Source organism: Halichoerus grypus, chromosome 5 (assembly GCF_964656455.1).
Source record: "Halichoerus grypus chromosome 5, mHalGry1.hap1.1, whole genome shotgun sequence".
Lineage (NCBI taxonomy): Eukaryota > Metazoa > Chordata > Mammalia > Carnivora > Phocidae > Halichoerus > Halichoerus grypus.
The window spans coordinates 110,991,129-111,018,862 of record NC_135716.1 but is presented as its reverse complement, the minus strand read 5'-3'; the positions used below and the strand labels follow the sequence as shown (position 1 = coordinate 111,018,862).

The window sequence follows — 27,734 nt, the reverse complement described above, 5'->3', positions numbered from 1 at the left end:
GCAAGGATATGAAGAAAGGGGTATCCTCTTACACTGTTGGTGGGAATGCAAAAAAATTTTTATTTTCAAAAAATGTATACTATGATAAAAGAAGGTTATGGAGAAAGTTTTTTTTAAGAAAGTATTTTTTGAAAAGTTGTCATAAATAGGTTAAATATTGGTTTGCATGTGCATTTAAACTTCTAAAAACCGCTCAAAATCCCTAAGTCATTTTTCATTAAAATGAGCTTGGAATGGGGCGCCTGGGTGGCTCAGTCATTAAACGTCTGCCTTCGGCTCAGGTCATGATCCCAGCGTCCTGGGATCGAGCCCCACATCAGGCTCCCTGCTCAGTGGGAAGCCTGCTTCTCCCTCTCCCACTCCCCCTGCTGTGTTCCGTCTCTCATTGTCTCTCTCTCTGTCAAATAAATAAATAAAATCTTTAAAAAAAAAAAAAAACTTAAAAAAAAATGAGTTTGGAAGAACATTTTCCCAGCAGTATTTGGTTAGTCTAGTTCAAGTTTTAGTATATATTTGGAAGGCACTATTACTTTATGAAAATATTTAGGTTTTGGAGTTAACCAGATTTTATTTCTCAGTGGCTCTGTTATCTTGGGCAAACTATTTAACCTTCTTGAGCCTCAGTTTGTTCATCTATTAAATCAAGATGATATTATATCTATGCGAGGATTAAATGAGAAAAGAAATGTAGGGTGCCTCTTAATAAACAAACACTAACAAATGTAGCTATTTTAAGTATAAACCGTGGGGTTAAATATTCTGAAATTAAGACATATTCAGATAAATTTTTACTTACTCAGATAAACATTTTGTGCATGGTTATTTGAAAAAGTGAGATGATAATACACAAAGACTAGCTTCATAATATAGCTAAGAAAAAGTGCAGAGGATGAGTGACTAGTTATCTCTGTAAAACTTAAATAAGAGATAATTTTTATGGTAGGGTGTTGACTTTTCACAGATTCTGGACAACATGTGCAAAGGCATAGAAGTATAAAAGCATCACTGCTGAAGAACACTAGGGAGTTTTTTGTACTTATAAATGGATAGGTGTAGTAGGAAATGAGGCAAGACAGAAAGACAGGCTTGGCCTAGACTGTAAATGGTTTTGTTTTGCCAAAGTATTTGTATTTTAATCTGGAGAGCATATATAGGCAATTGAGATTTTTAGGTAGAGATGCGACATCTAAATTTTTTAGAGCTTTTTGCAGCTCCATCCATCTAGAATGGATGTTGGCATTCTGAAATTGAAACCTTTGCAAAGACATTTTTGGGGTGCAGAAGATTAATCATAATCATAATGGGTTAGAAAGCTAGTGTAAAGGAAGAGGTTGTTTAGCTTTATGCTGTTTATAAGAGACATACCCAAAATATAAGGACACAGAAAAATTGAAAGCAAAGGAATTAAAATAAATATTTCAGGCCAATGGTCACTAAAACAAAGTAGATATAGCTATATTAATATCACACAAAATAGATTTAAGTGCAGCAAGCATTACTAGAGTTAAAATGACTCTTATAGGGGTACCTGGGTGGCTCAGTTGGTTAAGTGTCTGACTCTTGATTTCTGTTCAGGTCATGATCTCATGGTTGTGAAATCCAGCCCCATGTTGGGCTCTGTGCTGGGTGTGGAGCCTGCTTAAGATTCTCTCTCCCTCTGCTCCTCTCCCCACCACACATCTCTTTCTCTCTCTCTCTCTCTCAAAACAAAAGACTTATATAATGTTTGAGTAACACTTAAGCAGGAGCCCTAAAGATTCTAAACTTGTATGAATCTAATAGTAAAATTTCAAGTGGAAATGAACAAATCTGTAATCATACAGGGAACATTTTTACACATTTACAAGGAATTATTAGATTAGTAACAAGAAAGCAAGAAGTTGAAGAGTTGAATGACAACAATCTTGATCTCGTGTGTATATATAGAACCCTATACCCAACAGTATGAAAATTCAAATTCTTTCAAGCACTTCTAGAACATATATAATCTCTCACCTCACTGTGCCAGAAACTATGAGTTTCAACAAACACCAAACGATTGATGTTGTACATATCACCTTCTCAGACTGTTGTACAATTAAGTTAGAATGTAATCCCCCGAAATCATGTGTGTTTGGAAATTTAAAGCCAGCCTTCTTGCTACTTATGGAGCATTGAAGAAATTAGGATAAAGATTAGAAAGCTCTTAGAATGGAGTGATATAAAAAATACCACAGCTCATGGGCTACAGCCAAAGATATTCTTTTTTTTATTATTATTATGTTCAATAGCTAGCATATAGTACATCATCAGTTTTTGATGTAGTGTTCAGTGATTCATTAGTTGCATATATCATCCAGTGCTCATCACCACATGTGCCCTCCTTAATACCCATCACCTGGTTACCCCATCTTCCCACCCCCTCCCTTCTATAACCCTCAATTTGGTTCCCAGAGTCCAGAGACTCTCATGGTTTGTCTCCCTCTCTGATTGCTTCCCATTCAGTTTTCCCTCCCTTCTCCTGTGGTCCTCTGCGCTATTCCTTATGTTCCACATATGAGTGAAATCATATGATAATTGTCTTTCTCTGCTTGACTTATTTCACTCAGTATAATCCCCTCCATTCCATCCATGTTGATGCAAATGGTGGGTATTCATCCTTTCTGATGGCTGAGTAATATTCCATTGTATATATGAACCACATCTTTATCCATTCATCTGTTGAAGGGCATCTCGGCTCCTTCCACAGTTTGGCTGTTGTGGACATTGCTGCTATGAACATTGGGGTGCATGTGCCCCTTCTTTTCACTACATCTGTATAGCCAAAGATATTCTTAGAGGAAAATTTTTAGCCTCCTATGCATATGTTAAAATTAATATATGAGTGAAAATGAATGAGTGAAAACATCCAATTTATATAGTCAAGAAAAGGAGAGTAGAAGAAAGAGCATCAAAAGAAAAATAGAAAATAGAAGTATTGAAATAATAAAGGATGAAATGGTTGAATAGAAAACAGGAAAACAATAGAATCACCAGAACCTAAGTCTGGTTCTTTTCATAATCACCAAACTAATGGGTATCAGATAAGATTAATCAAGGCGACAAGGCACAAAAGCAATATTGGGATTGAGAAGGGACTTCTAAATTACGGATTTAGCTATGATTTAAGAAATAAGACCAAATACTATGAACCATTTTAGAATGGTAAATATGAAAACTTAGACTGAATAAATGTTTTTTTTAAAGTTTTTTATTTATTTTTTATTAGACAGTACAAGCAGGGGGAGCGGCAGGTCAGCAGGGAGCCCAATGTGGGGCTCGATCCCAGGACCCCGGGATCATGACCTGAGCTGAAGGCAGATGCTTAACCATCTGAGCCACCCAGGCGCCCCTGAATAAGTGATTTTTCAACAAAATATAATTTAACGGAATTTAAGAATAAATTGAAAACCTGAATAGATATATAGCCATTACAGGTATTGAATCAGTTGTTAAAAATTTGTCAACAAGAAAGTAAACCAAACAAAACAATGGTGATGACAAAAGGAAAGAGGACCATAATGGCCCACAGTGGCTAAAATGAAAATGACTCACAATATCAAGTTTTGACAAAGTTGTGGAGCCTCTGGAATTTTCATATATTTCTAGTAGGAGTGTAAATTGGTAGAAACCCTTTTGGGTGCTTGAAATATTTTGTATCCAATCTTTGGCTCTTACACTCAGGGCCAATAATCCCCTGTCCTAATTACCTCAGGACCAAGTAGTAGACAACTCAGGACAGTCTTACACTCCAGCCCACTGAGATTATTCATACTACCAAACCTAAACCTGCTGACCCTGCCTTAACTGTTCCTTCCCACAGACACCACAGTAACATCTCTTGCTCACATTTTTCTCCCAACTTTGTCTCCTGACCAACCCTGATGCTTCCCTGCCTGGCCCCCTGCATGGCCTGTCATGTCTCCTGTTTCTATGGATTTGTGAGTTTAATAACTTCCTTCTTCGTGACATTCATTTCCATGTCTGTGTGTCTCACCATACCTGATTAAAACAAATCCTGAGCACATTTTAAAATATTCATTAAGACTGTACATATTTTCTGTAGAATTTTTATTTAGTTTTTATTTTAATTTTTTACTGAGTAAAGTGCAGAAGTCTTAAGTGAATGAACTTCTGTGTATGTATACATCCACATAACTACTATCCAGATCAAATACAGAATATTTGGTAAAACATATTGAAGTGACCCTAAATATCATATGTAAGAACCAAGGTCTAAGAATAAGGGAGGCAATTTTGAAGCTGTAGACCAAAGTGGAGAACATGCGTATAGATACGAGGACTTCTGAAGTTATATGAATTAAGTTAATGTGATGTTGGTATAGGAATAAACAAACAAAAAAAATCAGTTGTATGGAACAGACCCTCTTTAGCAAATATGCACACAGGGGAAACTTGATGTGTAACAGGTGGCATAACAAATCAGGGGAAAGAAGGGAAGAATCAATAAGTTAAGGTGTTGGACAGACTGACATCATGTGTTTCATGTGTGGTATAGTGGAAAGGGTATAATGTCACTTATGTAGTGTGCTCGCAAGAATGAATGGCCTGAATCTACTCATGAGGAAACAGGCAAGGTTAAGCAGATATTTAGCAGCATGCATTCATTGATTTACTGGATTTCTCACTTGGTACACATCAACCATCTAGAGAACAGAAGAAAACCCTAGTTTGATGTGTTTCTCTCATGGTGAAGCACAAAGGCTTAAGAAATAGTAGGTAGTTGAGAAAAGAGAGGGAAGCAGGATGAGAAAAACATGTTGTAGTGATAATCTACTTCAGATAGCTTGAGTGGCTGCAGCACATTTCTGGCAGCTTTAGTCATAGGTCATTTAACTTTATACTTGATCACATTAGGAAGTAAAAGAAGGTAGAGTCATTGAATCTGGGGATTCACAGTCAACATAGAATTGACCATCAGCTTCTGGCAGTTGAAGATCTCATCTGTGTGACTCTTCAATGGCAGTGTCAGAATAGACCTTTGAGTAACCTTTGCGTGTGTATATGTGTGTGTGTGTGTGTGTGTGTGTGTGCAAAGGTTTTTTCTACTTATTAAACAGAGAATGCTCATATTTCCCTATATAAGAAAAAATTATTTGCATAGCATGATTTTTTTTTTTTAAAGATTTTATTTATTTATTTGACAGAGAGACAACGAGTGCAGGAACACAAACAGGGAGAGTGGGAGAGGGAGAAGCAGGCCTCCCGCCCAGCAGGGAGCCCGATATGGGGCTCTATCCCAGGACCCTGGGATCATGACCTGAGTCTAAGGCAGACGCTTAACGACTGAGCCACCCACGCACCCCGCATAGCATGATTCTAAAAGCACATGTTTTTTTTGTGTGCCTTATTTGACATTTAATTTTGTATCAGTAGTCCGTGTACCCCAATGGTTGAGAGCAAGGGCCCACCTGCTTCTTAGATTCATACATTGTGTTTACTACTTAGTATGTGTGAGGGCATGCCTTGAGCATACTGTTTAATCTTTCTGGGTGCTAGTTACAGATAAAATAAGGATAATGTCCGATTAACTGAGTTGTGACCATTTGATTAGGTATATAAAGCATCTAAAGTTGTCTGTGTCACGTAATATATGTTGAATAAATTCAAGCTATTATTGTAAAAAAAAAAGTCAGTGTCATGAAAGACTTAAAAAAAAGCTGAGATATTCCAGATTAAAGAAACTAAAGATATAAGATAACTAAAGCAGTATGTGAAAAAAAAATAAATAAATAAATAAATAAAAGCAGTATGTGATCCTGGATCAGAAGAAAAAAAAAAGAAGATCTATAAAGAACATTATTAGAATAACTGATAAAACTTACATATGAATTATATGTTAGATAATAGTATTGTAACAATTTTAGATTTCTTGAATTTGATAGTTGTGGTTGTATGAGGCAATGTCTGTTTTCTTAGGATACATGATAAAGTATTTAAGGCTGAAGGTTACTAATTTCTCTAGAATGTAGTTCAGTACAAAAACATCTCAGGTGAGAGACACAAGCAATTGTAGCAAAATATCAAAAATTGGTGAATCTGCATTAAGGGGTACCAATTTGAAATTTAAAAAACAAAAAGTTCAAAAAATGTTGCTGGGAGAATTCATTACTGATTTAAAAAAAATTAAATTAGGGGCGCCTGGGTGGCTCAGTTGTTAAGCGTCTGCCTTCGGCTCGGGTCATGATCCCAGCGTCCTGGGATCGAGCCCCGCATCGGGCTCCCCGCTCTGCGGGAAGCCTCCTTCTCCCTCTCCCACTCCCCCTGCTTGTGTTCCTGCTCTCGCTCGCTCTCTGTCAAATGAATAAAATCTTTAAAAAAAAAAAAAAAAAGAAATTAAATCCCTGCTTTGTACTTGTAGGAGTGCTGACAATACTGACTCTATTTTTGGCTCTCCATCTTGTTCACGTTCACTGGATTACCTCTCTTGGGGCTACGTGTTCTGGGCCCCTTGAGATTAATATACATACCTTAGAAATGCCCATCAAGTGTTTATAGCAGCAATGTCCACAATAGCCAAACTGTGGAAAGAGCCAAGATGTCCATCAACAGATGAATGGATAAAGAAGATGTGGTATATATATACAATGGAATATTATGCAGCCATCAAAAGGAATAAGATCTTGCCATTTGCAACGACGTGGATGGAACTGGAGGGTATTATGCTGAGCGAAATAAGTCAAACAGAGAAAGACATGTATCATATGACCTCACTGATATGAGGAATTCTTAATCTCAGGAAACAAACTGAGGGTTGCTGGAGTGGGGGGTGGGGTGGGAGGGATGGGGTGACTGGGTGATGGACACTGGGGAGGGTATGTGTTCTGGTAAGCGCTGTGAATTGTGCAAGACTGTTGAATCTCAGATCTGCACCTCTGAAACAAATAATGCAATATATGTTAAGAAAGAAAAAAAGAAGAATGTAGCAGGAGGGGAAGAATGAAGGGGAGGAAATCAGAGGGGGAGAAGAACCATGAGAGACAATGGACTCTGAAAAACAAACTGAGGGTTCTAGAGGGGAGGGGGTTGGGAGGATGGGTTAGCCTGGTGATGGGTATTGAGGAGGGCACGTTCTGCATGGAGCACTGGGTGTTATGCACAAACAATGAATCATGGAACACTATATCTAAAACTAATGATGTAATGTATGGGGATTAACATAACAATAAAAAAATTAAAAAAAAAAAAAAAAAAAAAAAAAGAAATGCCCATCAAGGTAGGGATAGGGGGAAGCTTGCTTTGGCCTCCCAGGAATCTGTTAGAAATAACATAGTCTTTCCCCTTTCTGATGCATAGGTAGGCCACAAGATCTAATTAAAGGTTAGCTGTCAGTTAGGTGCATGCAAACCCTCTGATCTCACTATAGTGTCCCCCTCTCCTCCCTGCCACGTGTCCCCTTGCTTTATAAAATCTATAGGCTAAGGTCTGGACTTTATAGAGAATAGCTATGGTGCTATGTGGTTTTTTGCTGACGACCACGGATATGGCCCCCCCCACCACTTAAATTACCCTGAATAAAACTGTAAACTGTATGGAGTGGTGTGCTTCATTTTCTGGTCTCAAAGTGCCTTCTCAGTTTGGGGGATACTTTACTGTCCCTCCTCTACCTTCTAACAATACTATACCTGTATACAAAAAATTATTCCAGATGGGTTAAAGACCCAATTGTGAAAAGTAAAACTTTTAGAGAAAGTATAGAGGAATAGTTTTCATGATGTCTCATAGAAGGGGGAAGAATATTGTTAAAGGAGATTCAGATATATGTTAATTAATTGAATTAAAATAAATGAGATCCAGAAAGCATAAATACTATAGGAAAAGATGGCTAAATTTAAAATCCATTAAAATAAAAACTTTCTCTTCTATAGAACACATCATTTTAAAAATGAAAAAGACAAGACAGATATTTGGGGAAATATTTGCAAATAATTTAATTCACAAAGATTAGTATCCAGAATTCATAAAAAACTCTAACAAATCAGTAAGAAAAGGGAGGGGAAAATCTAGTAATAAAGACAAAGGATCTGAACAGGTAAGGACGAGAAATCCAAATGGCCATTGAAACTTAGAAACTTGCTCAACCTCAGTTGATCAAAAATGCAGATTAAAACTATAACGAGGGGCACCTGGGTGGCTCAGTCAGTCGGTTAAGCGGCTGCCTTCGGCTTAGGTCATGATCTCAGGGTCCTGGGATCAAGCCCCACTTGGGGCTCCCTGCTCAGCAGAGAGCCTGCTTCTCCCTCTCCCTTTGCCTACCACTCTGCCTACTTGTGCTCTCTGTCAAATAAATAAAATATTTAAAAAAAAAGAAGAATTCACCCTTGATAAGCAGAGAGTCACTAATTTCCTTTACACTGGAAAGAATATGATGAGGTTTATTTAAATAATAGAAAAATTTTTAGGTGTGGGTATGATATTGACTACATTTCAGCCCAGTAGTCTCAGTTCAATGTCTAAGTATGAGGAAAGGTCAGGGTTAACTAAGGCAGTGCTTTGTAGTGGTTGGATTTTGTTGTTCAGATTTTTAGATATGTCTTCTGAAATACCTTTTTGAAAATTTACTTGCCCTTTGCAAAGGTCACAGGATTTACTGAGTATTTTTAATATATTAGACAGTGGACTGATTCTGTAATAACTGATCTTTGAAAATTTATACAGCCTAGGCCACTTCCCTTAATCTGTCTTTTCCAGATAAAGAAAAAAAATTGCCAACACATAGGAATGTATATATGTTTCAAAGTTTATGTATTTTACATTTTATTTTTCATATTGATAATAGTGAGGAAATTCTTGTAGTCTCTCTTCTTCATTTTGCAGTTTAAGGCTACTATTCTTTTTTAGTACTGCTCATCTCTTAATTTTTCCTTCTAATAAAATATAGGTTACTTTGGAGTTTCACTAGTCAAATGCAGAGCATTCTTTACTTTTATTAATCATCCCTTTTTAAATTTTAGAGCTGAACGACAAAGGAATGAAGCACTATATAATGCTGAAGAGCTAAGTAAAGCTTTCCAACATTATAAAGAAAAAGTGGCAGAAAAACTGGAAAAGGTAAGAAGCAGATGTGCCAATTCAGTGTTTTGTGTTACTGTCTATATTCTAAATATAAAAATAGACATAAATAGAATATGTTTGTTTAGAGTTAAAGCAGTGAGTAATTTTTATGACCTCATAAAAATTGTTGGAATAAAGAATTTATAAATACTGGTTAAGGCTGGTGTTCATAATCTTCTTATAATGAGCAAAAAACTTTTTTTATCCAAAGTGGGAAAAGAATGGAGACAAGGGGAAGAACAATATATAGATAAAGGAAAAAAAATGCAGGGAAAGATGAGGTGAGTGAGCAGAGGTTGGAGCTGAAATTTGTTCCCATCACCTCGATGAAAATGAAGGCAGAGTAGATTGTATAGCCTTCAGTTGGTCTCCCTGGACCTACCACCCTGGGAGGGTCTGTCTTCTGCTTCTCGGAAGATTCCTTGAACAGATTCTGCATAGTAGTATAGTGGCTTTATTACATTCATTTAATATTTTCAAGTAATACCACATGGGTAATAAAACCTGTTTGGAGGAGGCCACATGCTGAATATTCAGATGTTGAACTCAGAAGAGAGGTCTGGTCAATAGATACTAATGTGAGAGACTTTCATCTTGAGATAATTGAAACAGAGGGAGTTAATGATTCTGTTCAAAGAAAGGTAGAAGGGTAGAAGAAATATTAAAAATTTAGTAAGAGGGTTGCTTGGGTGGCTCAGTCGCTAAGTGTCTGCCTTTGGCTCAGATCATGATCCCAGGGTCTTGGGATCGAGTCCCACTGCAGGCTCCTTGCTCAGCGGGGAGCCTGCTTCTCCCTCTCCCTCTGGCTGCTGCTCTGCCTACCTGTGCTCGCACAGCCTCTCTCTGTGTCAAATAAATGAAATTAAAAAAAAAATTTAATAAGAGGGGCGCCTGGGTGGCTCAGTTGGTTAAGTGTTTGCCTTCAGCTCAGGTCATGATCTCAGGGTCCTGGGATCAAGCCCCACATCGGGCTCCCCACTCTGCAGGGAGTGTGCTTCTCCCTGTGTCCCTCGCCCCGCTCTTGTGCTCTCTCTTACTCCCTCTCTCTCAAATGAATAAAAAGAATCTTTAAAAAAATTTTTTTAAAATAAAAATTTAATAAGAAAGACAAATACTATATGATTTCACTAATATGTGGAATCTAAAAAACGAACAAAAAGCAAAATCAGACCAATAAATAAAACAAACTGATGGTTCACAGAGAGGGAAGGAGCAGGGGGAGGGCAAAATGGCTGTACCCATAGGAGGTACAGGCTTCCAGTTAGGGAACGAATAAGTCACAGGGATGAAAGGCACAGCATAGGGAATAGAATCAATGGTATTGTAATAGTGTTGTATGGTGTCAGATGGGAGCTGCACTTGCGGTGAGCATAGCATAATGCATAGAGTTGCTGAATCACTGTGTTGTACACCTGAAACTAACATTGTGTGTCAACTATTTTTCAATGAAAAATTTTAAAAATCAGAATCCTATTAGGTACTGGTCTTCAGTGTAAATTAATCAGATCACTGTTTTGAAAGCCTTGGAGAAGGTCCCTGTGGGAATGAAATCGCATAGAAGGGATTTTTAATAAGGTAATCTGTAGGGGGAGGTAGGATACTCAGTGGGGGGAATATCCTTAGGGAGAGGGAGGACTTTATACAGGAAAGAGAGGAAAATGTGAGATGATTTTTTTACACTTCTCCTTAGGATTATCAGTTTCAAACCATGCTCAGCAGAGCCCTATAATTAGGTAGATGTAACAGAGAAAGTGGGGCAGATCTACTGAGCCCTCTTCTCCCACCACTCCAACCTGGGTGCTTACCTTTTTTTTTTAAAGATTTTATTTATTTCTCTGAGAGAGAGAGAGAATGAGCAGCAGGGAGGGGCAGAGGGAGAAGCAGGCTCCCCGCGGAGCAGGAACCCTGATGCAGGACTCGGTCCCGGGACTCTGGGATCACCACCTGAGCCGAAGGCAGACGCTTAACCGACTGAGCCACCCAGGCGCCCCCGGGCACTTGACTTTTATCTGTTTTAGATTTGAACTGTGATTTCAGTGGGAGTATTCAGTGGCTAAAATTTCAAAAATTATTCCTCTAGAACGTTTGCCGTGTAGTTAGCCTTTAGTAACTTGGTGCAGCATCACGACCTGAGCTGCTTGCCGTGCCCCCGTGAGGCCGGAACGCTAGCTCTCAGACGGTAGGCCATGGCCCCTCGTCAGAGGCCCTTAGCCATTTCTGGACAGGTGGGAGAGTCTCCCTCCCTGTCCTTTGTCACTGCCCAGGAAGTTTACTTGGCTCCTTCCACTACCAGATCAGGGACTTACACATGTGGAAGACTTACTCTACTCTCCTGTTTATTTCTGAAATCACTACTTTTTAGTTTGAAACACCTAAATTTATGACCACAGTAGTATGTCCACTTAAAACAAATTATTGTTTTAGGTTCAAGTTGAAGAAGAAATATTAGAGAAAAATCTAATTAGCTGTGAAAAAGAAAATAAAAGGCTACAGGAAAAGTGTGGTCTATATAAAAGTGACCTTGAAATTCTGAAAGAGAAATTAAGGTATAGTATCTTGTGGAAAAAGGATTTTTGTGTGGAAATGGAGAAAGAACTGCAACATTTTAAGATAGAATATTTTGTGTATTTAGTTATGGCCTTAAATTACATAGAAAGATAGGTTTCATGACTGAAATTGTTTTCTAGGTATAACATTAGGGTTTTTAACCAATAAAACATGTTGATATTAATATACTTGTAAATACAGAGTAATATGATCAGCATATTTGCTTTGCATATATTTAGAGAAAATGAACACACACATAATGTTCTTGTAGTGTGACGTTAGCTGGTTAGTAAAATATGTGTTCTTCAAATCATGTGAATCACCTAGTCCAGCCTTCTTATTTCAGAGACATGAAAAATCTGAAAAAGGACACTGTGAATGCATTGTGATGTATATCAGTATTTCATTTTTTATTGTTGAGTATTATTCTGCTGTATGGATGTACCACATTTTTTTATCCATTTATCCATTCACCAACAGTTCTATAGATTGTTCTAATGTTTGACATGTTTTTATAGCTATATATATATATATTTGAAAATAATACTGCCTAGTAATCAGTTAATGGTTGATTACTATTTTTTAGAGTTGTGGCTGATAGTTCATGATTTTTCCTTATATAGTCTAAAACTTTCTTCATGTTGCAATATGTTGAATTAGGATTTTGGAGTTAGATCTCCTGTCTTACACTTTTCAAAAGGGAGCAGAAGGCTTTGAAGATAATGGAGTTACCCTGCCCTCCTACTTACTGTGAGACACTGGCAAAGTTTCATAACCCTTCTATACCTTGGTTTCCTTATCTATAAACAGAGAATGATAGTGATGCTGCCCACATAAAGTTGTGAGTTTCTGGTGTGCAGAAAGTAGGCATTCAGTAAATGTGAGCAGGTGTTACAGTTCTAGAATTAAGGCTTTAAAATACTTTAAAAGTGAGATTAACTAAATATGACTACTGAAAATGAATGTATATTTTATTTTCATTTTTATGCTTTTTTCTTTATAGGCAGTTAAAAGAAGAAAATAACAATGGAAAAGAAAAATTAAGGATCATGGCAGTGAAAAATTCAGAAGTTATGGCACAACTAACTGAGTCTAGGCAAAGTATTCTGAAGCTAGAGAGTGAATTAGAGGACAAAGAAGAGGTACTTAGAGAAAAATTTTCTCTAATGAATGAAAACCGAGAATTAAAGGTCCGTGTTGTAGCACAGAATGAGCGACTGGATTTGTGTCAACAAGAAATAGAAAGTTCAAGGGTAGAACTGAGAAGTTTGGAAAAAGTTATGTCCCAGTTGCCAGTAAGTATGGGTGAAAAAGAAAATTTTACTGAAGTGCTTTTTTTTTTTTTTTTTTTTTAAAGATTTTATTTATTTATTTGAGAGAGGATGAGAGGAGAGAGAGAGCACATGAGAGGGGGGAGGGTCAGAGGGAGAAGCAGACTCCCCGCTGAGCAGGGAGCCCGATGCAGGACTCGATCCCGGGACTCCAGGATCATGACCTGAGCCGAAGGCAGTCGCTTAACCAACTGAGCCACCCAGGCGCCCTACTGAAGTGCTTTTTAAAAGGTCATCATCTTGTGTTTGCTTTATTAGTATGTATGTATGTATGTGGGTATTTATTTTTACGTATCTGTACTTTCAATCTTGAATTTCTTTTCTGTCTAATCCCTTTTGTTTTTCTGCACTTAACCTGTCTACTCTTCCACCCTTTCTTAGTCTCTGAGGTGCCATATGTAAGAACGACACAAGACTTTTTACAAATAGCTTTTTTTTTTTTTAATGTAGAAAAGCAATTTATTCCATTGTAAGCACTTAACACAGTAAGTCATCGAAAGTAACAGGCCTGCTGGTGAAACAGGTCACCCAAAATAGAGATCGTACCAAACTAGTGGTCAAAGACTAACTCCTAAAAAAAAAAAGCAACTCTTATCCAGGATTAATTTAATTTTAAAAACAAATACAAGCTATCAATTCACTCTTCTCAACTCAACTGGACAGTCTACCTGTGGTATAACTGTCAGGTAAAAACATACATCTTTACAACTTGGTGGTCCCAAGTTTTTTAAAAAACCATTTCACAGAAAGGAAATATGAAAACAGCTCAAGAAATACACTAACAAGCAAAAATATATGGGGGAAAGAGGAACACATAGTTTTGACTTAACTGAAGAAACTGAGAGGAGACTGGTCTACATAGGAAAATATGCATCCTGGAAAGTCAGGTGTGAAAATTTTAGAACAGGAATTTATATGACTTGAATCTCCCCCATTTCCTGAATAAAAACGACATCTTGTGGTATTTATACCTCATGGCTCAGACATCTACCTCACTTGGCTCTATTCCTTCCTTCCTTTAGCCTTTACTTAAAGGAGTCTGAAAAACTTGGGGATATAGCCTAAGAAGAAAAATAACCACACATAATATTCCCCTTTCTGTGGCTACTTTAGACCTTTGTTACTAGAAAATTCCTAAAGAAAATTTAAATATAAGTCTGTGGCTTTACTGAATCAAGTCCCCCAGTTAATATTTAGAAAACACCCTCTGTTTAGGCTAATAACATTGTTGATGGTACCTATCATAGAGGGATAGCCAAACAAAGTCTGTGTCTCAAAACCAGTGTTAAATCAGTCTCAGGGTTGAGAGGAAAAAAGGGGGGAGTCTAAAATCACAAGAAGTGCAGGCATATCTAGGAGCCTTGTCCTTCTGGATCCACGCTTCCTTCAGGATCTTCATCATTATAAATGTCCTCTGCCATTTGCCACACTTGCATGATATTGTCTTCTGATAGAGAACAAATCACCCAAGGTTCAGTGGGATTCCAGGAGAAATCAGATATCTTGGCAGTGTGACCACCATGAATAAACAACAATTCTGGTGGCCCATCTTCTGCACCTTCTGGGGATTGTTCCTCTCCAATTTTACTTAAATCCCAGACATTCAGTCTGCGATCAGTACCACTAGAAGCCAAAATAGTCTCATTGTGAGACGACCACTGAACCTGGAATATTTCATCCTTATGTGATTCAAAGGAATGCAACTTAAGTTTCAGATTTCTCAGATCCCACAAGGCAACAGTCTTGTCGGCTATCCTGTGGCCAGAATGAACTCACTATAAGGATTGAAAGATAGGCAGTTCACTTCAGCAGTGTGAGCATCAACTGAGTGGCTTGGTTTGGAAGTATTGTTTGAACGAGTATACCAGATCATAAGTTTCTGATCATCAGCAACTGACCCAAACAGAGACTCATGGAGCAGATGCCAGGAAACATCTACTACCGCTGTATGTCCTGTAAAGATGGTCTTCGCATCCACCACTTTTCCTTCCTTTGGAACAGCACTGATGTCCCAGAGGCAGATGGTATGGTCTCTGAAGCACTAAGTAAGTGCCCACTGAGATTTGGGTTCCAAGAAAGTCCATAACCTTCCTTCTGATGTCCACGCAGATGCAAGTCTGGGTTGCACTCTCCAGAAGGGTCTGGTTTGGAAGGATGTTTTGTATAGTCAAAAACAAGAACATCACTGGATGGAGTCTTTGTTGCAATGATGCAAGGGTTCTGGGGCATATAATGCGCCCGGTTTACTTCTTCCATGGTTGATCTTGATTTCTATTTCAATTTTTCCACTAACTGAGCCAAAGCCTCCAAATTCTCCTTTCTCACTGTTGTAGTGTGAAGCATCAAACTGAGCATCATCTTTAGGGAGCTGCACACTGGCTATCACAAGATGGTTTTGTTCATCTGACGTGTGTGTTCCCAGGACAAGTCGAAGAATGCTGAAGTCTTTCCCTTCTGGTCTGGTTACATCTGGAAGCCACTGTGCAGTTAGGCTAGGCCACTCCAGAGCATGGGTCACCAAATCATAAAGAAAAGGGGTGTTCTTTTCCATATTTTGTACTCTTTGTTGCTCACACGTTCTACTGCGTCATCAAAGGCTTCTTTCTTGTTGGCCATGGCGGGCACGCAAGCCGGGGGGGATCCCGGGATCGAGCGTTGCCGGAGGGATGGGGAGGCTACAGGTGCTCGCTCTGCGCGCATGGCCTCTCTTGTTTCTACAAATAGCTTTATTCAAGTAACATTGACATACCATAGAATTCACTCATTTTAATTGTACTGTTCATTTATTTTTAGTAAACTTACAAGTTTTGGAACAATACCACAATCTAGTTTTCAAACATTTTTATCATCCCCAAAAGATCCCTTGTGCCTATTTATAATTAGTCCCTGTACCCACACCCACCCCTAGGAAACCACTAATCTAATTTCTGTCTCTAGAGATTTGTCTTTTATGAGCATTTCATATAAATAAAATTATACAATGTATGGTCTCTTGCATTCTAAAAATTTGGGGGGATCATTCATTGTGACATATATCAGTACTTCATTTCTTTTTATTGTTGAATATTAGTCCATTGTATGGATATACCACATTTTATTTATCTATTCACCATTAGATGGACATTTGGACTGCTTCCACTTCTGGACTATTAAGAACAATGCTGCTGTGAAAATTTGCATACAACTCTTTGTGTGGACATACTTTCATTTCTCTTGAGTAGATAGATACCTAGGAGTAGAATTTCTAGGTCATATGGTAAAGTTATGTTAAACTGTTTTCCAAAGTGGCTATACCATTTTTTGTTTTCATGAGGAATGTACGAGGGTTCCTGTTTTTCTGCATCCTAGCTAACATTTTTTATTATCTGTCTTTCAGGTTTTAGCCATCTTAGTGGGTATAAAGTGGTATCACATTGTGGTTTTAATTTGCATTTTTCTAATGAATAATGTGCAAATTTTCATGTACTTATTAGAATGCACAGAACATTAAAATGTTTTTATGATAGCAGCTGGCCACCATTTCTCTTTCAGTTATACATATGACCATATATAAGTGAGATTAGGAAGAAAGTAAGTATAACTGTATCAGAAGTCCATAATTGATAGGTGTAAAATAAAGGTGAGATCAGGAGAAGAGTGTATATAAATGTGTCATGGCTGGTTTCAAATATATTTGAATGGGTGGTAGACTCTTAACCAATTTTAAACTGTCATGGAATTAACAAGTTGAAAGGGAACTTAGAAATCATCTTATTCAACACCATCATTTTATTGACAAAGAAATGTAGTGTCAAGGAAATAAGTAACTTTTATAACTAGCTAGTAGCAGAATTAAAACTAGAATGTATGATTCTTGATTCCCAGCCCTCTGCTATATCTACTTTCCTAGGATCCTGATTATTTGCTTAGGTTTTAAATGTACTGTTTACTTTTGAAATTTGATAGTAATTAGATGCAGATAGCATTCATTTTTAAAAATTTTTTTAAAAGATTTTATTTATTTGAAAGAGAATAAGTGGGGGGAAGAACAGAGGGAGAGGGACAAGCGGGCTCCCTGTCCATGCAGGGCTCCACTCCAGAATCCTGGGATCATGACCTGAGCCAAAGGCAGATGCTTAACTGACTAAGCCACCCAGGCGCCCCGATAACATTCATTTTAAACTGATATTCTCATTTGACTCAATATCAAGAATTACTTTGTATGTGATTCTGAAGTTGGTGTGGTAATACGTTTGATCCTGTGTTTCGTGCAATGCTAAGAATAACGTGGTTTGGAAATAGGAATTTTTTTAATTTCTAGAAAGCTTGATTTGGTTATAGTTTGAAGATAGTAGTCATTAAGTGCTTATCTTGCCCCTTTTCATAACTAATTTAAAAAATTCTCTATTGTTCAAACATACAGAAAAACAGACCAATGCAGCACACCATTTGCTATATCTGAGTAACATATTGTGATATCCACTTCATATTTTTTTAGAATAAAGTTTTGCAGATAAATAAGCCTCTTTATATACTGTGTTAGATCCCAATCCTTTCCATCTCTCCACAGAGGTAGGCACTATTCCGAAACTCATGTGTATCCTTCTTGTCTATATTTTAAATGTTGCCACATATGCATGCTCTAGAAAAACATATATAACTAATATATTTTGGAAAATACTACATGTGCCTCTGTTGTTTTTCACTTAATGTAGTGTTATATGATGTCTCCAAATGATTTATATAATTCAGGTTTATTTTAACTCTTGTGGTTTTCCTGTTATCTTAATGTTTCATAATGTATTTATACATTTATCCTATTGATGGACACTAGGTTATTTCTATTCACACAATTTTTAAAAATTGGAGTTCTGAATAATGAAACAATTGCATCATAGATGTTGTAAGTTTATATATGTTTGTTTTTAAATTTGCAGTTAAAAAGAGAAATGTTTGGTTTTAAATCATCTCTTTCTAAACACCAGATGAGTAGTTTGTCAAACAAGGAAGACAATTACATTGGCTGCTGTGAGGCAAATAAAATGGTGATTTCAGAATTGAGGTATGGTTTTCAGATGCTGAAGTTGTAGCAAATACAATGTTTTTTTTTTAAATTGGTAATTAAAATCTTTGAGAAGATGAAAAATGTACAGAAAAGTTCTGCAAGTATTATAACAAATATCTGTGTTTCCATAACTAAGAATTGATTATTATTAACATTCTGTGATATTTTTTTCAAATGTTTTTAAGTAAAAACTAAAAACATTATGGGATGTTCCTTTCCACTAGTTTCATTCTCCTAAGTATCCACCATCCTGAATTGGATGTATATTCTTCAATCCATTTTGTATATGTTTACATCCACACATGGAAAATATACTATGTGTTTATATTGTTTGTAATTTTGCTTTTTCACTCAGCATTATTTTTTAAATTCATACATGTTGAGGTAGGTAGGTAGAGTGACTAATCAATGGGTGGATTAGTATGGTTAGTTTTAATAGCTATATAGGAGTCTATCCTATAACTGTATCACTATTTATTGATAGCTACCTTGTTTCTAGTTTTCTTCTATTACAAACAGTGCTGCAAAGTACATACCTTTACATGTTTCCTTTTACAATACTGCCAGTTTCTCCAGTGTATATTCCTAAAAGTGAAATTTCTGGGTCATGGTGTGTGTACATTTTTAGTTTTACTAGGTACTATCAAGTTTTTAAAGTAGCTGAATCAATCTACATTAAATTTTTTGCTAACTTGAAAGGTAAAAATGGTATGAGATATATTTATATAGGATCTTTCTAATAATTTTTGGTGTATTTTATTTTGTTCCAGGATTAAGCTTGCAATAAAGGAAGCAGAAATTCAAAAGCTTCAGGCAAACCTGGCTGCAAATCAGTTATCTAAGAGTCTTCTTGCTTGTAACGACAAACAAGAAAGTGGCAAATTAAATAGTTTAGAGACAGAACCGGTAAAACTAGGAGGTAATCAATTAGGTGAGTGTATAAAATTGAAATTTTTAATTCTAAGTCTTTTTTTTTAAGATTTTATTTATTTATTTCAGAGGGAGAGAGAGGGAGCACAAGTATGAATGGGGAAGGGGCAGAAGAAGCAGGCTCCCCGCTGAGTAGGGAGCCCAGTGCGGGGCTCGATCCCAGGACCCTGGGATCATGACCTGAGGTAGATGCTTAACCGACTGAGCCACCCAGGCGCCCCTTAATTCTAAGTCTTTTATGATAGTTTTTTAGAGAAAGGGATTATCAAAAGTTTAGTTAATCTGTTAGTACTAGTTTGGGTTGGTAAGACAGCAAAAATTTCAAAATTGTTGAACTTTGCATTATAGGGCACCTGGGTGGCACAGTCAGTTAAAATGTCCAACTCTTGGTTTTGGCTCAAGTCCGATCTCTGGGTTATGAGATCGAGCCCTACAATGGGCTATTTGGAAATTTTCTTTCCATTTCTATTTTTTGGAACAGTTTGAGAAGAATGGGTATTAACTCTTCTTTAAATGTTTGGGAAGCCATCCGGCCCTGGATTTCTGTTGGTTGGGAGATTTTTTTTTTTTTTTTAAAGATTTTCTTTATTTGACAGAGACACAGCGAGAGAGGGAACACAAGCAGGGGGAGTGGGAGAGGGAGAAGCAGGCTTCCCGCAGAGCAGGGAGCCCGATGTGGGGCTCGATCCCAGGACCCTGGGATCATGACCTGAGCTGAAGGCAGACGCTTAACGACTGAGCCACCAGGCGCCCTGGTTGGGAGATTTTTGATTACCGATTCAATTTCTTTGTTGGTTATCGGTCTGTTCAAGTTTTCTGTTTCTTCCTGTTTCAGTTTTGGTAGTTTATATGTTTCTAGGAATGCATCCATTTCTTCCAGATTGACTGGGTGGCATATAATTTTTCATAATATTTTATAATTATTTGTATTTCATTGGTGTTGCTTGTGATCTCTCCTCATTCATGATTTTATCTATTTGAGTCCTTTCTCTCTTTTTTTTTTTATGATTTTTTATTTATTCATTTGAGAGAGACAGAGTGTGTGAGAGCATGAGCAGGGGTAGGAGCAGAGGGAAAGGAAGAAGCAGAGTCCCCACTGAGCAGGGAGCCTGACGTGGGGCTCAATCCCAGGACCCCAAGATCATGACCTGAGCTGAAGGCAGACGCTTAACTGACTGAGCCACCCAAATGCCCTTCTCTTTTCATTTTGATAAGTCTGACTCGGGGTTTATCAGTTTTATTCTTTCAAAGAACCAGCTCCTGGTTTCATTGATCCGTTCTGGTTTTCTTTTTTTGTTTGTTTCTATATCATTTATTTCTGTTCTGATCTTTATTATTTCCCTTCTTCTGGCTTTAGGCTTCATTTGTTGTTCTTTTTCTAGCTCCTTTCCAATGGCTTTCTTTTTAAAACAAAAATATATTTCTTTTTTTTTTTTTTTGAGATTTTATTTATTTGAGAGAGAGAACATGAGAGAGAGAGAGAGAGTGCACAAGCATGGGGAAGGAGCAGAGGGAGAGGGAGAAGCAGACTCCCCACTGAGCAGGGAGCCCAGTGCAGGACTTGATCCCAGGACCCTGGGATCATAACCTGGGCTGAAGGTAGATGCTTAACCGACTGAGACACTCAGGTGCCCTCCAGTGGATTTTTTATAGAACAGTAGAACAATCCTAAAATTTGTATGGGACCACAAATAGCCAAAGTAATCTTGAGAAAGTAAAACAAAACTGGAGGCATCACACTTCATAATTTCAAACTATATTACAAAGCTATAATAATCAAAACAGTATGGTGTTGGCATTAAAAACAGACATATGGATCAATGGAACAGTGTAGAGAGCACAAAAATAAACCTGTGCATATGGGGTCAATTAATTTAGAACAAAGGAGACAAGAACAAACAATAGGCTAAGGATAGTCTTCAGTAAACAGTGTCAGGAAAACTGAATAGCTGTATGCAAAAGAATGAAAGTAGACTACTATCTTACAGACAAAAATCAACTCCAAATGGATTACAGACTTTAATATAAAACCTGAAACCATAAAACTTCTAGAAGAAAATATAAGAAAAAAGCTCCTAGATATCAGTCTTGGTGATGATTTTCTTTTGGATTTGACACCAAAATCAAAAGCAAGAAAGTAAAAATAAACAAGTGGGACTATATCAAACTAAAAAGCTTCTGTCCAGCAAAAGAAAAGACAACCTATAAAGTGGGAGAAAGCATTTGTAAATCATATCTGATAAGGGGTTAATATCCAAAATACATAAAAACTCACACAACTCAATACAAAAAAACAATTCAGTTAAAAAATGGGCAGAGGCGGGGCACCTGGCTCAGTTGGTTGAGCATCTGACTCTTGATTTCAGCTCAGGTCATGATCTCAGGGTCGTGGGATCGAGCCTCAGGTTGGGCTTGGCACTCAGTGTGAAGTCCACTTGTCCCTCCTCCTCAGTTCTTCCCCCAGCTCTCTCTCTCAAATAAATAAAATATTTTTTAAAAATGGGCAGAGGATCTAAATAGACATTTTTCTAAAGAAGACATCCAGATGGTAAACAAACCCATGAAAAGATGCTCAACAGCACTAATCATCAGGGAAATGCAAATCAAAACCACAATGAGGGACGCCTGGGTGGCTCAGTTGGTTGGGCGTCTGCCTTCGGCTCAGGTCATGGTCCCAGGGTCCTGGGATCGAGTCCCGCATCGGGCTCCCTGCTCTGCGGGGAGCCTGCTTCTCCCTCTGCCTCTGCCTCTCTCTCTCTCTGTCTCTCATGAATAAATAAATAAAATCTTAAAAACAAAACAAACAAAAAAAAACAAAAACTACAATGAACTATCACCCCACATCTGTCAGAGTGGCTATCATCAAAAAAACAAGAAATAAGCATTGGTGAGGATGTGGAGAAAAGAGAACCCTGTGCCCTGTTGGTGAGCATGTAAATTGATACAGCCGCTTTGGAAAACAGTATGGAAGTTCCTCAAAAAATTAAAAGTAGAACTACCATATGTTGCAGTAATTCCACTTCTGAGTATTTACCCGACATCTGAAATCACTGTCTTTTTATTATGTTCAGTTAGCCACCATATAATACATCATTAGTTTTTGATGTAGTGTTCCATGATTCATTGTTTGTGTATAACACCCAGTGCTCATCACAACACGTGCCCTCCTTAATACCCATCACCCGGCTACCCCATCCCCCCACCCCCCTGAAATCACTATCTTGAAAAGATGTCTGCACTCATATATATATATATATATATATATATATATATGTATCATCATCTGCCCCTCCCCCCGCTCGTTCTCTTAATCTCTCTCTCAAATCTTTTTTTTCTTTAAAGATTTTATTTATTTATTTGACAGACAAAGCGAGAGAGGGAACACAGCAGGGGGAATGGGAGAGGGAGGAGCAGGCTTCCCGCTGAGCAGGGAGCCCCATGCAGGGCTTGATCCCAGGACCCTGGGATCATGACCTTAGCCGAAGGCAGACACTTAACGATTGAGCCACCCAGGTGCCCCTCAAATAAATAAAATCTTTCAAAAAAAAAAAGCTCTCATCCCTCCCCAAAATTTGTAACTATATGTGATGACGGATGTTAAATAGACTTACTGTGGTAATCATTTCAAAATATATACATATATCAATTCATTATGTCATACACTTGAAACTAATACAGTGTTAATATGTCAATTATATATCAATAAAAATAGATGGAATAACTATATTAATTTCAGACAAAGCAGAGTTGAGACTGACAGAACTAGAGGGATAAATTAACAAACCCACATATATATATGAAGATTTCAAAACTTCTTTCTCAGTAACTGATAGAACAAGTACACAGAAAATCATTAAGGGGAAAGAAGACTTAAGTACTATAAAGAAGTTTAATATGATTGACATTCACTCTACACAATAATCACCAGAATATACAATTTTCTCAAATGTATTTAAAATATTCATCAAAATACTCCATATGCTGGCCTATAAACTAAGTCTCAAAACATTTTAAAAAACTGAAATCAGGTTCATTCATGAATTAGGTTGTTTAAGAAAAACAACCTAATGTCCACTACTAATAACAAAAAGATACCCAGAAAATTCTAAATATTTGGAAATAAACTCAGGAGATATTATAGGATATTTTGAAGTAAATAAGATGAAAATACAACATATAAAAATTAGTGGGAGCTACAGCATTGCCTAAAGATAAGTTTATACCTTTAAATACTTAGATTAGAAAAGAAGAAATGTTTAAAATCAATAATCTAAGCTTTCACTGTAAGAAAAATTAAAGACATAATTAAACCCAAAGAAAATTGAGAAGGAGTACAATTGATCCTGAGGGAAATGTTTTCTGGTTTTTGGGTTTTTTTTAATTGAAGTATAATTAACATAGCGTGTTATATTAGCTTCAGGTGTACGATATAGTAATTCAACATTTCTATACATTACTCAGCATTCATCATGATAAGTGTACTCTTAATCCCTTTTAACTATTTAACTTTCCCCCTCCCTCTGGGAACCACCAATTTGTACTCCATATATGAGTTTTTTTGTCTTTTTTTCTTTGTTCATTTGTTTCTTAAATTCCACATGTGAGTGAAATCACACAGTATTTGTCTTTCTCTATCTGACTTATTATTTCACTTAGCATTATATCTTCTAGGTCCATTCATGCTGCAAATGGCAAGATCTCATTCTTTTTTATGGCTGAGTAATATCCCATTTTATACACACACACCCACACCCCATCTCCTTTATCCATTCATTTATCGATGGACACTTGGGTTGCTTCCATATCTTGGCTATTATAAGTAATAATGCAATAAATATAGGGGTGCATATATCTTTTTGAATTAGTGTTTTCATTTTCTTTGCATATATACCCAGTAGTGGAATTACTAGATCATATAATAATTCTGTTTTTAATTTTTTAAGGAACTTCCATATTGTTTTCCAAGTGGCTGCACCAGTTTGCATTCCCACCAACAGTGTTGTGTTTTTGATTTTAGCTGTTCTGGCAGGTGTGAGGTGATATCTTATTGAGGTTTTGATTTGCATTTCCCTGATAATTAGTGATGTCGAACATTTTCTCATGTGTCTGTTGGCCATTTGTTTGTCTTCTGATGAAAATGTTAGATGTCTTGATTGTGGTGATAGTTACAAAGGTATAAACATATGAAAAAAAAACAAACATTTGATAAAACGTATCAAACTTTATATTTTAAATGGGTGCATCTTATTGTAAGTAAATTTTACATCAGTCAAGTACATTTTTATTATTTTTTAAAGATTTATTTATTTGAAAGAGAGAGCGTGGGGGGGGGCAAAGGGAGAGGGAGAAAGAAACTGTCATCTTGGTATTTGTTTGCTATTTATTCTAATGCCCTTTATTCATCTTTCCTGCTTTCTTTTGGATCAATTATATTTTAGTATTCCATTTTGTCTCCACTATTGATTAGCTAACTATACCTCTTTATTTTCTTAATGGTTGCCCTAGTGGTTAACATATGTATCTTTAACTTATCATTGTCTATCTTCAAGTATGATTGGCTGGTGGCAGGAAAATGACAGCAGAATTAGATAGCTAAGTGATTAGAGAGAATAGGGATGAGTGTCGAGATTATTAGCAGAATGAACGCTAGTTATTAGAGGTGTTGATAAATATGTTATAAATTCTCTTACATCAAAGAGTATAGAGTTAATGATAAATAGCCTAGAAAGTGAAATATTAGGGATATGGAGAACTGATAGGAAATGGCTACTTAAGTAACCCTTGAAGGCATAGTACATCTCTACATATTTCCATACCTGTGTGCTTATGCAATCATATACATTATGCCTCTTTAAGGCACTCCTGAAAGCTCACTTTTAGGTGGGAGTAAGTTTATATGTTTGTAGTGGAGAAAGGATGTGTTTGAACAACTATCTTTGATAACCCTTAGTAGTTCAAAAAGCATCACTGAATTCTCATGAGCTAGTTTAGACTAGGAAGGATTCGTCTTCAGCTTTTGAACTTGCATCTGTATACAATATATGAAAATATTCTTTTTTTAGAAAGATTATTTGAGAGAACGAGAGAGAGAAAACACAAGTGGGGGGGGGAAGAAGGGAGAGGGAGAAGCAGACTCCGCTGCTGAGCAGGGAGCCTGATGCAGGGCTCAATCCCAGGACCCTGAGATCATGACCTGAGCCGAAGGCAGAGCCACCCAGGTGCCCCTACATCAAAATATTAATGATGCCAAGTTATCCAGAGAAATTTTATGGTCAACTTCAGTTTAAGGAAACAGGACAACTTTTTTTTTAAACAGTGATTTTTTTTTTTTACAATGTTTTCTATCCAAAAAATTTTATAGTGAGAGAAGGGCTCTTTCTGGTGTGAAGGAATAGTCTAGAAAAGTGAATGATTCAGAAGATTTTATTCCTACTTTGTTATGTACTTAATTATAGAAAGTACCTTACCATGTTCCTTCATTATATTTTCCTTAACGTATGTCTTTCTCCATTCCCTTTAGTATTCTTCAGATGAGAAATTAAACTTTATGATTAAAACTTTCAACATTGAATAGGTTTTTATTCTTTAAGTTTTATACAGAACAATTTTCCTTTTATGTTTGTTAGCAGAAAGAATAAAAGACCAAAATCAACATACTGTGAATAAGCAATATGAAAGAGAAAGGCAGAGACTTGCTTCTGGAATAGAAGAACTACGTGCTAAGTTGATGGAAATAGAAGCTGAGAATTCTGATTTGAAGGTTAACATGGCCCACAGAACTAGTCAGTTTCAGCTGATACAAGAGGAGCTGCTGGAGAAAGCTTCAAACTCTAGCAAACTGGAAAGTGAAGTAAGCTTGAATTAGCTGTTTATATGTACTAACTTTGGAGACAAGAAAAAAGGCACTATAGTTGTGTAAAAGTTGTATGTGTAAGTCCAGATTTATACATCAGTTATAAATTCTTTTAAAATTATATTTGGAAACCTTTGGGTTTTAACCTATGTTAAAAGTAAGAAATTACTCTCTAGTGGCTAACAGGTCTCAAATATGGTGGACCTTCTAATGTATTGCAGTCTATTATTTCTTCCAAGTATAAGTTAATATGGCTAATACACATTTACAAGTCAAGAATCTGGATTATGTAATTGGAAGAAAAGGAGTGATAATAGAGGATTTTGAATGTTAGCTAACAGCAGAACTGGCTGGGAAGCCTGTTAAACATGTAGATTTCTGGGTACTGTTCTAATGATTCTGATCCAGTAGGTATGGAGTCATGCTCAGAAATTTGCATTTGTGAACAACTGCATGTGATTATGATGCAGATATGCTTGGATTACATTTTGAAAAGTGCATAATGTGTGTTTTGTGAGTATTTGATCTTCATTTCTATTGAGGGTAGAATAAGGATGCCTTTTTAGGTAATTATAGACCAGGACCACATGTGTATATGTTATACTCACTTTAAAACTGAGGCTGATGCTGTCTGTAGGAGTACTTTTAAAAGGTCTGATTTCTCATTTTAAAATCTGTAGCCTACACCAAGGAAAAACTTATATTATGTAAGTAATGGAAAAGGAGATTTAGTCAGTCTAAATCTAAATTATAGCCATCAGCTTAGTTAGAAAATTATCTAGTACTGAGATTAATAACTTTTCAAATTACAAAATTATTACAATCTTGTTGAAAATACAGAAAGGACAAAGAAGAAAATAAACCATTGATAATTCCACCACCAGAAATAGCTACTGTTAACATTTTATTATACTAATTTCAGTCTTTAACAGCTACTTTGGAGAAATGGGTTAGGATGCAATCATATTTGGACATAGGGGTCAGAATTAAACTACTTATGTATTACATAGATGGAACAATCTGTCATATACCTGGCCTTCCCTTCACTATTTTTCTTCTAAATTGTCACTTATCTTTAAAAGTAATTTTTTAAAAAATAATTTTTTATTTCTTTCAATATGTTTTCAGATGACAAAGAAATGTTCTCAACTTTTAACTCTCGAGAAACAGCTAGAAGAAAAAATAGTTGCTTATTCCTCTATTGCTGCAAAAAATGCAGAACTAGAGCAGGAGCTTATGGTAAAAATTACTGTTTGGCTACAAATTCACTGTGACTTTAAGGCACTTGATTTGTGACAGCGTGTTTGTTTTAGTATCATTGTTGTACAGTATACCGAATAGGAAAATATAAATTCTACTAAACTTTTCTGATGATTCGTTTTTTTGCTTCTATATTTTTAAGTTTATAGGCTTATATGGCAAGTTGTTATCTGCAATTTCTGATTTTTATTCTAGTAGAATTGAAGGAAATAGTATACTTCTTTGATAGGCTTTTCAGTATTTTAAAATAGTTAAATCTTTCATTTTGATGCGGTTTTTTAAAATAACCATTTTGTCTCTTCAATAAATGTTTATTTTTGAAGTTTTACATATTACCTACTGTGATTCTTCAAAGAATAGAGTATGACAAATTTAATGCTTCACTTATGTATTTATGTAAAACTAGTTCTCAATTATATTCTTTTAAAGTCTTTTTGTATTTCTAGGAAAAGAATGAAAAGATAAGAAGTCTAGAAACCAATATCAATACAGAACATGAGAAAATTTGTTTAGCTTTTGAAAAGGCTAAGAAAATTCATCTTGAACAGCATAAAGAAATGGAAAAGCAGATTGAAAGAGTAAGATATTATGTTTTTCTTTTTTGTGGCTGAATAATACTCTACCGGGTGTGTGTGTGTGTGTGTGTGTGTGTGTGTGTGTGTGTGTGTGTATAAAA

At 36.5% G+C, this 27,734-nt stretch overlaps 1 protein-coding gene and 1 pseudogene across 6 annotated transcripts in view; one reads left to right on the top strand and one right to left on the bottom strand.

Moving 5' to 3' along the window:
• The window catches only part of CCDC18 (coiled-coil domain containing 18), a 107,657-nt gene that overhangs the window by 14,291 nt on the left and 65,632 nt on the right, over positions 1-27,734 (top strand). For 5 of the 6 annotated variants that reach the window (XM_078072744.1, XM_078072743.1, XM_078072748.1 and 2 more), the window contains 8 exons: positions 8,994-9,090; positions 11,518-11,639; positions 12,644-12,935; positions 17,888-18,012; positions 18,786-18,946; positions 25,572-25,795; positions 26,927-27,037; positions 27,505-27,636. In XM_078072744.1, coding sequence (XP_077928870.1) covers positions 8,994-9,090; positions 11,518-11,639; positions 12,644-12,935; positions 17,888-18,012; positions 18,786-18,946; positions 25,572-25,795; positions 26,927-27,037; positions 27,505-27,636 — 1,264 coding nt within the window. The remainder of the gene's footprint in view (positions 1-8,993; positions 9,091-11,517; positions 11,640-12,643; positions 12,936-17,887; positions 18,013-18,785; positions 18,947-25,571; positions 25,796-26,926; positions 27,038-27,504; positions 27,637-27,734) is intronic. The other variant, XM_078072745.1, reaches the window with a different exon arrangement.
• On the bottom strand, positions 13,994-15,587 carry LOC118542855 (histone-binding protein RBBP4 pseudogene; annotated as a pseudogene).